Genomic DNA, 15,035 nt, shown 5'->3' with positions numbered 1-15,035 from the left:
GTCATGCACTTTGGCAGAAAAAAATCAAAGAGCAAGTTATTATTTAAATGGAGAAAGATTGCAAAGTGCCGCAGTACAACGGGACCTGGGGGTACTTGTGTATGAAACGCAAAAAGATAGTATGCAGGTATAGCAAGTGATCTGGAAGGCCAATGGTATGTTGGCCCGTATTGCAAAGGGAATGGAGTATAAAAGCAGGGAAGTCTTGCTACAGTTATATAAGGTATTGGTGAGGCCACACCTGGAATACTGCATGCAGTTTTGGTTTCCATATTTACGAAAGGATATATTTGCTTTGAAGGCAGTTCAGAGAAGATTCACTAGGTTGATTCCGGGGATGCGGGGGTTGAATTATGAGGGAAGGTTGGGCCTCTACTCATTGGAATTCAGAAGAATGAGAGGTGATCTTATCAAAACATATAAGATTATGAGGGGGCTTGACAAGGTGGATGCAGAGAGGATGTTTCCACTGATGGGGGAGACTCAAACTAGAGGGCATGATCTTAGAATAAGGGGCCGCCCATTTAAAACAGAGATGAGGAAAAATTTCTTCAGAAGGTTGTAAATGTGTGGAATTCGTTGCCTCAGAGAGCTGTGGAAGCTAGGACATTGAATAAATTTAAGACAGAAATAGACAGTTTCTTAAACGATATGGGGATAAGGGGTTATGGGGAGCGGGCGGGGAAGTGGAGCTGAGTCCATTATCAGATCAGCCATGATCTTATTGAATGGCGGAGCAGGCTCAAGAGGCCATATGGCCTACTCCTGTTCCTGTTTCTTATGTTCTTATGTACCTTTGTAATTGCCTTTATTTAAGTTCAGGATACTAGTTTGAGACCCAAGTTTGTCATGCTCAAAACTGAATTATGAAATTCTAACTTGCTATGATCGCTCTTCCCTCGAGAATCCTTTACTATGAGATCATTAATTAATCCTGTTACCACATTACCAGATCTAAAATAGCCTGCTCCCTGGTTGATTCCACAATGTATTCTAAGAAACCATCCCAAATGCACTCAATGAACTCTTCCTCAAGACTACCTTTATCAATTTGATTTGTCCAATCTACATTCATATTAAAATCGCTCAAGATTATTGCAGTACCTTTCTTACATGCCTCCATTATTTCTTGATTTATACTGTCCTACAGTGTAGCTACTGTTAGGGAGCCTATAGACTTCTCCCACCAGTGACTTATTTCCCTTATTATTTCTTATCGCCACCCAAACTGATTCTACATTTTGATCTTCTGAACCAATACCAATTCTCACCATTGCACTGATCTCATCCTTTATTAACAGAGTTACCCCACCTCATTTTTCTTTCTGCCTATCCTTCCGAAATATCAAATACCCTTGAATATTCAATTCCCAGCCATGGTGACCTTGCAATCATGTCTCTGTAATGGCTATCAGCTCATAACCATTTACTTCTATTTGTGCCATCAGCTCACCTTATCTTTTTACGAATGCTGTATGCATTCAGATAAAGAGCTTTGAATTTGTCTTTTTACCATTTTTCCCCACTCTGACTCTACTTTCAGATGCAGTCTTATGTTTATGCGCTCTGTACCTTCCTGTCACACTCTGATTGATTATCATTGCCCCTTTCGCTACCCTGCACTATTGTGTTCTCCTTTCTCTGACTTTATAAAATTTCCTCTCACCTGAACCCCTCCCCATCCCCCTATTTAAATTAAAGCCCTTTCTACAGCCCTAATTATTTGATTTGCCAGGACACTGGTTCCAGCCCGGTTCAAGTGAAGCCCATCACAACGGAACAACTCTCTTTCCCTAGTACTGGTGCCAGTCCCCCATGAATCAAAACCCATTTTTCTCACAACAGTCTTTGAGCCACGCATTCATCTCTCTGATCTTATTTACCCTATGCCAATTTGCTTGTGGCTCAGGTAGTAATCCAGAAATGATTACCTTTTGTAGTTCTGCTTTTTAATTTAGTCCCTAGCTGCTCATACTCCCTCAGCAGAACTGCTTTCTTTGTTCTACCTATGTCATTGGTAATATGTGGACCATGACAACTAGATCTTTCCTCTCCCACTCCAAGTTCCTCTCCAGCTCAGAGGAGATGTCCTTAACCCTGGCAACAGAGCCTTTGGAACTTGTGCTCTCGGCTGCAGAGAACAGTATCTATCCCCCTAGCTATACTGTCCCTTACCACTACTACATTTCTTTACTTCCCCCAACTTGAATGGCCCCCTGTACCATGGTGCTGTGGCCAGTTTGCTCATCCTCTCGACAGCCCCTGCTTTCGTCCACACACGGGGCAAGTACCTCGTACCTGTTGGACAATTGCAAGGGCTGAGGCTTCTCTAATGCTGCCTTCTGGATCCCCGTACCTGCCTTATTTGTAGTCACACCCTCCTGTCCCTGACCACGAACCAAATTTGAATTATTTAACCTAAGGGGGGTGACTGCCTTCTGGAATGCAGTGTCTGAAGCTTAGACTTCAGCTCATCACCTCTGAGCTGAAGTTTCTCGAACAGCCAACACTTGCTGCAGATGTGGTCGCCTTGGATCACACTGGTGTCCACCAGCTCAATGCTACAGCTGCAAAACATTGCCTGCCCTGCCATCTCTATTGTATTTTATTTAATTAATTAGGTTTTCAAGTTTTGAAATATCAATTATCTATGTTTAGTTTTTAATCCAGGCTCCTAATTTAAACCAATGCCCAAGTTTAGATAAAAAGAGAGAAATACTCACCAACTAATCACTTAGCTGCTTTCCTGTGATGTCACACTTTAATTTTATTCCCCCCCTGCCCCCCTCTGGTCGGTTGGCGCTGCTCCAAGCTAGCTCTTTTATCCCCGCCGCTGCCACTCCTCAGGTCCCGCTCTCGCCGCTGTTTTCGGGCTTCAGGTGCTGTTCTTTTATCCTGAGGAGAGGACTAATACACCCAAAGGGATCTTCAGAGAGGTGTAATTCTTCCTCTAAGATGAGCTCAGAGTGACCAAAGGGTGCTTGTGTATCACTGGTCTTTTCTAAAGGTCTAATAAAAGTAGGCTGTGCAACCAATTAGGTAGGGAGACCTTGATCACAATTCTCAGCCCATCATTTGCCAAGAAGCCAAGGACCAGGAGTTGGTGCTTTAGATTTGGGCTGCCCAGTAGGAGTTTCTGAAGTTTGGGAGACTGAGTTCTCCCTTCCCATTTCTTTTGGGAGTTTATGATGTATTCTTGCTCTCCTTCCTGTCCAGATGAACAAACAACAACTTTTATTTAAGAATTTTAATATAATAAATCATTGCGAAGTGCCTCAGAGATGAAAACGGATGTTAAACAGTGATAAGAGAAGAGTTAAGTGAGGTTACTAAATGGTCAGATTGTATGGCTTTTGCAAGGGAGAAAGTTATCAAGATTGGAGAAGATTAGGGAGAGCATTAAGAGTGTGGGACCAAGGCAGTTGAAGACGTGGACCAAAACTGGACCAGGAAAAAGAAAGTCTTGCATTTATATAGAGCTTTTCATGACCTCAGGGCGCCTTAATGTGCTTGTAGCCAATAAAATAAATTTTTTGAAGTATAATCACTGTTGTAATGTTGGAAACACAGCACCCATTTAGCGCACAGCAAGGTCCTACAAACAGCAATGTGATAATGAACTGATAATTTGTTTCTAGGTATTGGTTGAAGGATAAATATTGGACTGGATGTGGGGAACTCTCCTGCTTTTGTTTCAAATAGTGCCATGGGATCTTTTATGCCCACCTGAAAGGGCAGACAGGTCTCAGTTTAACATCTCATCTGAAAGACGGCATCTCCGACAGTGCAGTACTCCCAACAACACCATGGCAACACCTTCACTCCATACACTGGCACCTGCTCGACTATGTCATTGTTCAAGCCAGGGATCGCAAGGATGTGTACGCATCACATGACTGGAGCTGACAACTGCTGGACAGACCACCACCTAATCCGTTCCATCATCAACATCAACATAGCCCCAAAGCAATGACTGCAGCAGAAGTAGTGCCGCAAAAAAGTCAATGTCAGGGCACTCAAACACCCAACTATGAGAGCCCTATACAGCCAGCACCTCATTGCTAACCTGGCGACCCTTGATGACCCCAAGATGCAGAGTGCTCACAGCGCTTGGTTTGCCCTCCAGTCCACCATAACCAATGCCTATGAAGAGACACTCGGTCACTCAACCAGAAAACACCAGGACTGGTTTGATGAGAATGACCAGGAGATCCAAGAGCTAATAAATTGCAAGTGCAGGGCATTTCTGAACCTAAAACAACCACCCAACTCTGGAGCAGCAAAGCAGCATTACAGGCAGCTTAAGGCCGAGGTCCACCAAGAAACCCATGACCTAAAGAATAGATGGTGGGTGGAGAAAGCGCAGGAGCTTTAGCAGCTGGCCAACAGCCATGATTTACGAAGATTCTTCACCGCAATCAAAGCCACCTACGGCCCAAGCACCCAAGGCCCCACCCCACTACTGGCCGGGGCGACACTAATCAAGGTCACCGAGGCAGTCCGGACCCGCTGGAAGGAGTACTTCAAAGATCTCCTTAACTGAGACTCTGCCTTTGACACGAGTGTCCTCGACTCCATCCCGCAGCATGCTACCCGCCACCATCTCAGCATACCCCGGCCCTGCATGAGGTTGAAAAGGATACCCGCCAGCTCAAGAACAAGGCAACGGGAGCGGATGGAATCCCTGCTGAGGCACTAAAGTATGGTGGAGAGGCACTGTTGGCACAAATGCAAGATCTGATCTCTTTCATCTGGAAGGAGGAGAGCATGCGGCGAGATCTGAGGTGCAGTAACCGTGACCATGTTTTTTAAAAAAAAAGGGACAAGTCCGACTGCAGCAACTACAGAGGAATCTCCCTGTTATCAGCCACTGGGAAAGTCGTCACTAGAATCCTCCAACTGTCTTCTCCCTGTGGCTGAGGAGCTCCTCCCAGAGTCGCAGTGTGGATTTCGTCCACTACAGGGTACAACGGACATGATTTTTACGGCGCGACAGCTGCAAGAAAAATGCAGGGAACAGCACCAACCCTTATACATGGCCTTCTTTGACCTTACAAAGGCATTTGACACTGTCAATCACGAGGGACTATGGAGTGTCCTCCTCCGTTTCAACTGCCCCAAAAGTTTGTCATCATCCTCCGCTTACTCCACGATGACATGCGAGCCGTAATCCTGACCAACGGACCCATCACAGACCCAATCTATGTCCGGATTGAGGTTGAGTAGGGCTGAGTCATTGCGCCAACCATCTTCTCGATCTTCCTCGCTGCAATGCTCCACCTCACACTCAACAAGCTCCCTGCTGGGGTGGAACTAAACTACAAAACCAGTGGGAACCTGTTCAACGTTCGACGTCTCCAGGCCAGATCCAAGACCGTCCCAACCTCTGTCGTCTAACTACAATTCGCGGACGACGCTTGCGTCTGCGCACAGAGACTGAACTTCAAGTCATAGTCAACATCTTCACTGAGGCATACGAAAGCATGGACCTTACATTAAGCATCCGTAAGACAAAGGTCCTCCACCAACCTGACCCCGCCACACAGCACTTCCCCGCTCCCCCAACTCATCAAGATCCACTGCGTGGCCCTGGACAACTTTCCATACCTCGGGAGCCTTATTATCAGCAAGGGCAGACCTTCGGCAGCTTGAGGAAAATAGTGTTCGAAGATCAGGCCCTCAAATCTGCCACCAAGCTTATGGTCTACAGGGTTGTAGTGATACCCGTCTTCCTGTATGGCTGAGATGTGGACCATATATAGTGGACACCTCAAATCGCTGGAGAAATACCACCAGCGATGTCTCCGCAAGATCCTGCAAATCCCCTGGGAGGACAGACTCACCAACATTCGCGTCCTTGATCAGGCCAACATCCCCAGCATCGAAGCACTGACCACACTCGACCAGCTCCGTTGGGCGGGCCACATTGTTCACATGCCTGACACTAGACTCCCAAAGCAAGCGCTCTACTCGGAACTCCTACACGGCAAGCGAGCCCAAAGTGAGCAAAGGAAACGTTTCAAGGACCCCCTCAAAGCCTTCCTGATAAAATGCAACATCCCCACCGATACCTGGGAGTCCCTGGCCAAAGACCGTCCTAGGTGAAGGAGGTGCATCCGGGAGGACGCTGAGCACCTAGAGTCTCGTCGCCGAGAGGATGCAGAAAACAGGCGTAGGTAGCGGAAGGAGCGTGCGGCAAACCAGCCCCACCCACCCTTTCCTTCAATGACTGTCTTTCCCGCCTGTGACAGAGACTGTGGTTCCCGTATTGAACTGTTCAGTCACCTAAGAACTCACTTTTAGAGTGTAAACAAGTCTTCCTCGATTTCGAGGGACTGCCTCTGATGATGACTCCCAACTTAGATTTTGTGCTCAATTCCCTGGAGTGAGACTTAAATCCACAGCCGCCTGACTCCAAGGCGAGCTTATACCACTGAACCATGGCTGACACCATGGGATGCAAAGGAGGCCAGAGTGGAAGAGTAGAGGGACAAGTTGGCACATGAGCTTTGAAGTTGCAGTGGTAGAGAGAGGCAGTGCTGTTAAGGAACTTGTAGATGAGGACACTGATTTTGAATTCAATGTATCGGGGGATGGGGAACTAATGGGAGTTGGTGAGGATGGGTAATGTGGCCTTTTTTTTAAATGTCTCAGCTGAAAAATGGCACTTCCAGCAATGCAGCACTTCAGAACTGCCTTGAAATGTCAGCCCAGATTATGTGCTCAAGTCCTGGATTGGGGCTTGACCCGACTCTGAATAACTAAGCCAAGTTGACTCTATATTTGGCGAAACTGGAATGCCAATGTGCTGTCATGTCAGGAATATAAATTTGATTATCATGAGTGCTACTCGGCAGCACTTGAGTATGAAATTTTAACAGGAGGGTGAGTTCTATCTTGCTTTTGCCCGATATTTATCGTTTTCAATCATCCACAGTACATGAGGGTTTATAATTACATCTGCACCACCTCCGGCAATATCATTACACATGTTGTGAAGTTTGTCATTGTCTCTTTCATGACAGACTTGAGAGGAAGTCTTAATACATGATTTTCAAATTTAAGCAGACTTAACGATTGGTTCAGTTTTGAATATGATATACTGCTATTTAGTGGATGAGGCTGGCAATTATAAATTTTTGATGAGCCTTTGCAACAGCTCATGAGAACCGTCCTTTGCGGAGTAGAGTTGAATCGAACAAACTGAAACCTTCATAAGTAGATTTCAACCAGCTCCCATAGCTCACATCATTAAACTAGAATTTAGGAGGTCATTATGAGCTGATAAGTTATTAAACAGTTCTGACAAAGGGGCATCGACCCGAAACTTTAACTCTGCTTCCTCGCCACAGATGCTGCCTGACCTGCTGAGATTTCCAGCATTTTCTGTTTTTATTCCAGATTCCAGCTTCCGCAGTATTTTGCTTTTGTATTAGAGGTTATTATAGTTGGTCTGACCTCATTTGGAGTATTGTGTACAGTTCTGATCATATGAGAATGACATCCAAGCACTGGAGAGGGTGAACAACAATTATATTGAAAGCTGGGCTTAAGTGCTTTGGTTATGACGAGAGATTGCAGAAGCTGGTAACATTTACACTGGAGAAGAATTGATTTTATTGAAGATTGTAAAAGGATAAATGTCTATGGCTGTAAAATCTGTGCCTCTGTTGAACAGAGGGCATAGCCTTAAACTTAGAGAAAGGGTGAAAAGAGAGTTCAGAGTTAACTACTTTATGCAAAGGATTAAGCAGACTATACCAGACTATCCTAACCTGTCATTAGTGCCTGGAGTTGTCTCATTCACTCTGGCTGTTGGGGATGATCTAACAGTTCCCAAGAGGTTTGTGGGGAGAGGATCAAGGAGTTATGTGCATCACTGGTGGGACTGGTAGAGCCCTGTATTTGATGAGGTAGTTTGCTGGCAAAGGCAAATCTGGCTATGTGTCACCTTGAGGCTTCTGGACAGCATCTTTCTCGTAGGTCATTTGACAAAAGGGATTAGTAGCTACGCCCTGCATTTGAGGATGGAGATGAGGAAGTCACTGCTTGTAGTTCATCTTGTACTCTGGTGATTGGTTCTCTGAGGATGAGAGGCAACTTTTGGACTGCGGCTAGGGAGTTCTGTGGTTGGGCCTCGTTCTCTTTCCTCCCCTTCCCTCCCTTTTCTGAGGATAACCATTTTAGTCTGCAAGATTGCTCGAGGCAGGCATCGTTTCGCTAAAGGTAAGCAGTTCCGCTGTGGGTAGTTCAGCAGAAGTTGCTGACTGGTTCGCTGGAGGTAGATATGGCGACTCTTCAATACTCTCCTCTTGTTAGTAAACAAGGATTTTATCCTGTACTGCAGGTAGTCTTCTTGCTGGCCCAATTGAGTCACTTTTGGTATGGATGGCAGCAACTGTGATTGGGGAACGGTTTAGAGCCAATAGATCAGTTGTCTTAGTGTTGCACTGGCTTAGCACTCTCCTTTTTTACAGTCTTCCTTGTGCTGAATGGGATGGCTGAAAGAGACTCTGAACATTGAGTTGTTTTCCTTGTGGCAGCTGGGTCAATACGTTGGAGACGCCATGTGAGTGATGATGCAGGTTGCAAGGAACAGTTTTCATTTTCAAATTAATATTTGCCTTTTTTTGTGGCTCACCAAAGTTGCATTCTGCAGTAGTGACATGTCGGCTTGCTGCTTTTTGGATTCTGTGGAGGAATAAACACACATTAAGATTGGAGTCCAGAACTTCTTCATTAGGACATGTCAATGAGGGGGCTTGACAAGGTGGATGCAGAGAGGATGTTTCCACTGATAGGGGAGACTAGAACTAGAGGGCATAATCTTAGAATAAGGGGCCGCCCATTTAAAACTGAGATGAGGAGGAATTTCTTCTCTGAGGCTTGTAAATCTGTAGAATTCGCTGCCTCAGAGAGTTGTGGAAGCTGGGTCATTGAATAAATTTAAGACCGAGATAGTCAGTTTCTTAACTGATAAGGGGTTATGGGGAGTGGGCAGGGAAGTGGACCTGAGTCCATGATCATATTAAATGGCGGAGCAGGCTCGAGGGGCCGTATGGCCTACTCCTATTTCTTACGTTCTTATGTTGCCGCCCAGTTTTATTTTTATTAATACTTTCCATCACTAGTTTATTTCTGTCTCATAATATAAACAGGAAATCCGTAAGGGACCTCCTGATATATTTATCTAACAGGCAGACCAACAGTGTACTTGTGACAAACGTACATTTCTTACACAGCAAGTCCTTGTTTCTGCTACTTGCTTTGAATCTTGGAAGACCTGACTTGTGGGTGGTTGATAATACGTGGTGACCTCCTCCCCTCAACATTATAACAATAAACCAAAAGAGTGGAGGACTATCTCGTGTAAATCATCAAACTTCTTTGAAATGTGAGACCAAATAAAGATAATGGAGATGAATTTTGATTATGCACTAGAAATACCCCAATGTTTTTGGGCGATGGCTACAGAAATCCAAACTCTGAAATTCAAGTGCTTGTTGGATGTGCAGTTTCACTGCTTCAGTATGTTGGCTTTTCATGTTTTTAAGTAAAACAAATACTATTCCTCTTTCTGTCCATATATTTTAATGAACACCAATTTACTTTTCCTCTTTCCGTTAATTATGAAGTTTGCCATTTTCTTTTTTGCACCTGGCATGAAGCATTTCAAAACTGTAACTCCAGAATGCAGTGAGTTTTTCTGAAATGTCTCTTATCGACACTTACTGCAGAATATTTTATTACCCTGGATTTTTCTAATTCCTATTTTGGTTTCCTATTGTTTCTTATTGTCACTTATTTATTCTTTTAAATGCTTCCTTTTTCATATAGAGTGATGTAGCTGGTTTAATCCCATCCTTCATATTTAATTTGCTGTAACAGAACTGTATTCTTTTGGGATTGTATGTAGAAAAAAATTTCTACAAAGGAAGCTGGTTTGAAACTGTATAGTAGTATAATTTTGACCACCAGATGGCCCTGTATTGAGTTTGAGAAGTGCATTCAGATAGGATTATACTTGAAAAGGAGTTTCAAAATTACACTGGATGCTAATTTAAGAATTAAATAATAGTTTGAGTGCAAAATAGAAGAAATTACTAAAATGTAATTACACTGATGTAAAAACCGTGAACAGCTTAACTATTTTAGACTGAATTCACCAATCTTGTACTCCCAGCAGGGAGCTGCGCTCAACATGAGTCAGAGATTCAAGGTTACAGAATGGACTACAGAGTTGTAGCTCTATCTCCAACCCAAGCTCCCTTTGAACACATCTCCCCACTGGATGTACGGTATCCATCAGCAAATGTACTCTAGCATTTGAGAGAGATTCTGTAGGGTTTATTTTTCAGGGCAAAAATTTATCAAAAGGTACTTTTAGGCATCATGTTTCTTGGACAATGAAGAATGTTGTTCATTCTGTAGAATGAGGATGACTGATTCTTTAAAGGCTCTTGAGAAGCATTTTGCTGTGCAAAATTGTTCCCTGTTCAATCATCTCAGCCCCACGACATCACTGCAGGGATTTTCTCAGGAAGGTCTAGCTTTCTTCAATTGCTTCATCAATGACCTTCCCTCCATTATAAAGTCCGAAGGAATCAATTCGCCGATGATTTCAGTATTCAACTACATTTGCAATACCTCCGATAATGAAACTGTCCATGCCTGCACACAGCAAGACCTGGACAACATCCAGACTTGGGCTGATAAGTGGCAAGTAACATCTGTGCCACCTCAAATGTCAGCCAATGAACGTTTCAAACGAGAGATCCTAATCACTTCACCTTGACGATAAATGTCAGGAATTACAAGATCCTGAGAATAATTTTTTTTAATTCAGTTAACTGTTCAGCAAAAAGATCAGGCTAGCCCAACTTCATGGTTATAGTTTGTGCTGCACCATGATTCTCAATACAGGTGCAGCGCCTAAAATCCGGGACCGAGGCTGTTCTGGATTCCAGACTTTCGATTTGCTTTCTGATGTCACGAATCTGGAAACACCAGAGCCCAGGTTCAGGTATTTCTGGATTTCGGAATGTCAGAAAGCGGGGGGTGGGGGGGTGAGGGTGGATTCCTGCCAAGGAGCTGTCGTCAGGCGGGCGGGCCCCACCGAGGAGGTGATCGTTGGGCGGGCCGGCCCCGCCGAGGATGTTGTCTGGTGGGGCTCGCCACGGAATTCGTCGGGCGGGCTGGCCCCGCCGAGGAGCTGTTGGCGTTGGGCGGGGCCCCGCTGAAGAGGTATTCAAACGAGCCCAACCGAGCTGGTCGTCGGGCGGGCGAGGAGGTCGTCGGGCGGGCCGGCGAGGAGGCCCTGAGGCATGACAGCGGAGGTGAGGTGAGCGACGGCGAGGCCCAAGGTTGGGCAGCGGCAGGGCCCTGAGGTCGGCAGAGTCGTTGGGTCCGGATTTTGGAACATTTTATAGATTCCGGACCACCCTGTCACCGATCATCCGGATTACGGAACTCCGGATTTTCGATGCTGAACCTGTACACACTAAGTTCCTTCTTTCCCCCTCGCTCATAACCCAATCAATACTGGATCACTGTACCTACAAAATAATGATCCAGGCAAGAGTGGGGCAACAGATCACAAATTCAAAGTTATTCTATCTTCATTGATCTCCTTCCTTCTACTGCAGAATTTGCAGCAGATTCCAAAACACTTTTTTCATTTAGTTCTATACAGCTATGAAAGGTGCCCACATTGAAATTGCACTCTTAGCAAACTTTATGTACCATCTGTTCGATTTAATGTGTATTAGTTATTTTTGTAATTGGTAGGGAGTTATCTATTTATCAACTGACTATATTGCTTGGTTGTTTCACAGAACCCTGCAAGGCAGCATGGCAAGACTCCTTTCTGACCTTCGTATAGATTGTGTGAAAGCTAAACACACGTCCAGACTGACTAGAAACCTCCTACAAGAATATGAGAAGCAGCCAAAAGATGATTCCAGTTTGAGTTCTGTGACAGCTTATCTTAAAAATCTGGACACTAATTCTGAACATGACATACAAGCTTTATCATTGTCATGTAAAATACCTGAATCTGAACCACTGACCATTCCTGTTCAACCTTATTTAACATCTGCGGCTACTAGAACATACCAAAATAATGGCCTGCCAGCAAAATCTTCACCCTCAAGTTTTTCCAGGTACAATGCACAGTTTGGAGATCACATTACTAAAGGACATGAGGACACTAATCTGGATGAAACCACTTACATTCCATTAGTTGGCAATGCCACCAAGCAAGAAAATGAACCAAGTGAAAGGAGGAACTGTATACCAGTACAATCAAACACTGGATCAAAGAAGTTGTACTATGACAATGGAAGTTCGTGTAATGGACTGGCAGTCATGCCATGTAATCTGGATGGGTTTGAAAAGCCAGAAGAAGTTGTTCCTGAAGAAATACCCATTACACACAAGTTAAAGGAAAAGACTGCAGCAAGAGATTATTCATCAAGAATGGGAGTGGAAGCGGCAAAAGATAACCAGATTCAGTCGAGGCCATTAGACATAACTAGTGTTGATTTTCCCGACAATAGAACAGGCCTTCCCAAATTCAATTTAGATCTTTGTACCTCTCTACCACATCAAAGAAACAGGCCGCAATTATATAAAGACAGGGTTTCAGCAGTAGATTCAAGTTTCTCAAGTATTGATTATAAATCTATAAAATCTGACTGGAGCATGTCATCTGTTTCATCATTTAATTCTCGTGATGAGCAAGACTTCAGGAATAGTTTAGCAGCCTTAGATGCTAACATTGCAAGACTACAAAAGAGCTTACAGGTAGATCTCTTGAGATAAATTGATCTCAAAATATTTAATAATTTTTTTTTGCAGGTCATGTATTTTTTTCTTTGATTTTTAGCATGATAAAATGATGTGATTTAATGGAATATGTTGAGTCTACTTTTAGTACTCTGCACTGAACTTCCCCATGTACTAAGCAAGTTTTTAATGTTTCTAGGTCTTTTGCAATCATGGATGTTGCTTCTTGTTTTTTGTAATTAGATTTTAATCTCAAAATAAACTCATACTTATTTACTAGTTTTTACAATTCAGAACTAATTAAACTTTCAGTTCAAATCCCTTAATTTTATACTTGGATATTGCTAATTATAAAAATCAGGCTTCTTTTAAGGGTATATTACCTTTTTTAAGGTTTTGTTTTCCCTTGTTTTTGCACCTAGTTTGTAGAGGCATAAGCATTTCCATCAACGTTGTAGATGACTGACCAGTTTCTAAACTACTGCCTATGTTACTTTTGAGGTGTGCCACTATATATCTCCTCAGAAATGGGTTTCCTTCCTGACATCAGCAAGATATTTCTCCAAAGTGACTCTATACAATTTGGGAACTCATCAAACTGGAGATCAGGCTTGCCACACTTGGATGCGGCGAACATGTTGCAGCACCTTCTAATTTTAATTACTAATGCTCAAATTAATGTCAGCTTAGAGATGTAACAATTACTTTGGGGAACTGCTTGCTACCATCAGACACTAGTTTTTCACCTTTTGAGACCTAGTTTCAAATTGATGCGATGACATTTTCCTGAATCCTAGCTCAAAGTCCAATGTGCAATGAGTTTGAGCAACCTTAATCCAGTTCTTAGTGGAGATGCACCCACAGCCGAAACTCCCTCCAATTTCGCATTAGTTTGGAAGTCTCACTCAGACGTTCGAATGGCTTGTAATAGAAATAGATAAGCTGGTACAGCATTGTAGGGCTCAGGCACAGCTCTGGAGCAGAGTGCATCCATTGCTATACTTCCCCTCAATGATGAGGCTATACAAAGAGGCACAAGATCAAATTATGGAGAAATGCATATAATTACATTATGATCCCCAAAACATTGTGCAAATCCTAGAATACCATGCAACAAATTAACTAACTTATTCAGTCACTGTAATGCAGTGGTCCCAAATTATGAGGAAAGATTGGAGATGCTTCAGTTATTCATCCTTGAAAGATGGTGAGATGTTGGGAGATTTTCCTTTTTTGCAAAGGTCATCGACTCAAAAGGAAGCTGGATGAGCTCCTGCCAAGTAAGGTGACCTAAGCCTATTGTAAGACCTAGCTTAAAAGTCCTTGGTTAACATTCTAGTGCAGGGGTGGGCAATTATTTGGACTGGAGGGCCACTTAACAAGTTTTGGTGAGCTGTTGAGGGCCGCACACACACAATGAATTATGTTAACAGCTACCATTAAAATTTGCTATGGCATTTATTGTATAAAGAACCCTTCATATTGTTTCCACACTTTATGGTCCCAAGTTTCGGGCCGCGCCGAGAACGGCGCAGCCCCAACCTGAACACCCGTTTTTCGCGCCACAAAGTGCGCCTAAAAAAAACTTACAGATTCTCCGGCTCCCTGCTGGTCCTCTTTAGTCAGGCGCGGCGCAGCACGAGCAGTTGGGGGCGGAGCTAGGTCCCTGCGCTGAAAACAGTGCCGGGACCTCTGCACATGCGCGCTACAATGGGCGCGCATGTGCAGTAGCTCCAGGCGCCCAAAACTGTGGGAGGGGCCCGAAGCACGCAGCCCCTAGCCCTGGCCGAATGGCCTCACTGGGGCTGCGTGCATAAGGCTGCCTCCCACGCCCAGCTCCTGCTTCCTCCCGACCCGACCTGACCTCCCTCTCCCTCCCTCCCCTCCGACCCGAACCTCCCTCCCTCCGCCACCCCGACCCGACCCACACTCCCGACCCCGGACCCCGGACTCGACCCAACGCCACCTACCTGTAAATCTGGTGCTGGGGATGGGCCCTGCCCGAAGTCTTGGGCCCGGCTCATTTCAGCCTTCCCCCCCCGCCCCTTCTCCTTTTCCCCAACCCCATCTCCTATCTCCCCCCACCATCTCCTTTCTCCCCCCCCCATCTCCTTTCTCCCCCCCATCTCCTTTCTCCCCCCCATCTCCTTTCTCCCCCCCATCTCCTTTCTCCCCCCCATCTCCTTTTCCCCCCATCTCCTTTTCCCCCCCCATCTCCTTCTCTTTCCCCTTCTCCTCTCTCCCCCTCC

At 44.7% G+C, this 15,035-nt stretch overlaps 1 protein-coding gene across 5 annotated transcripts in view; it reads left to right on the top strand.

Annotated features, from left to right (window-relative positions):
• Nucleotides 1–15,035, top strand: part of ccdc14 (coiled-coil domain containing 14) — an 84,044-nt gene that overhangs the window by 33,088 nt on the left and 35,921 nt on the right. For all 5 annotated transcript variants that reach the window (XM_070874667.1, XM_070874662.1, XM_070874673.1 and 2 more), the window contains exon 8: nt 11,835–12,804. In XM_070874667.1, coding sequence (XP_070730768.1) covers nt 11,835–12,804 — 970 coding nt within the window. The remainder of the gene's footprint in view (nt 1–11,834; nt 12,805–15,035) is intronic.

The sequence above is a fragment of the Pristiophorus japonicus genome, chromosome 3, assembly GCF_044704955.1.
Source record: "Pristiophorus japonicus isolate sPriJap1 chromosome 3, sPriJap1.hap1, whole genome shotgun sequence".
In the NCBI taxonomy this organism is placed as follows: Eukaryota; Metazoa; Chordata; class Chondrichthyes; family Pristiophoridae; genus Pristiophorus; species Pristiophorus japonicus.
The sequence above is the reverse complement of the archived record's forward strand: the minus strand, read 5'-3'. Positions and strand labels throughout refer to the sequence as shown.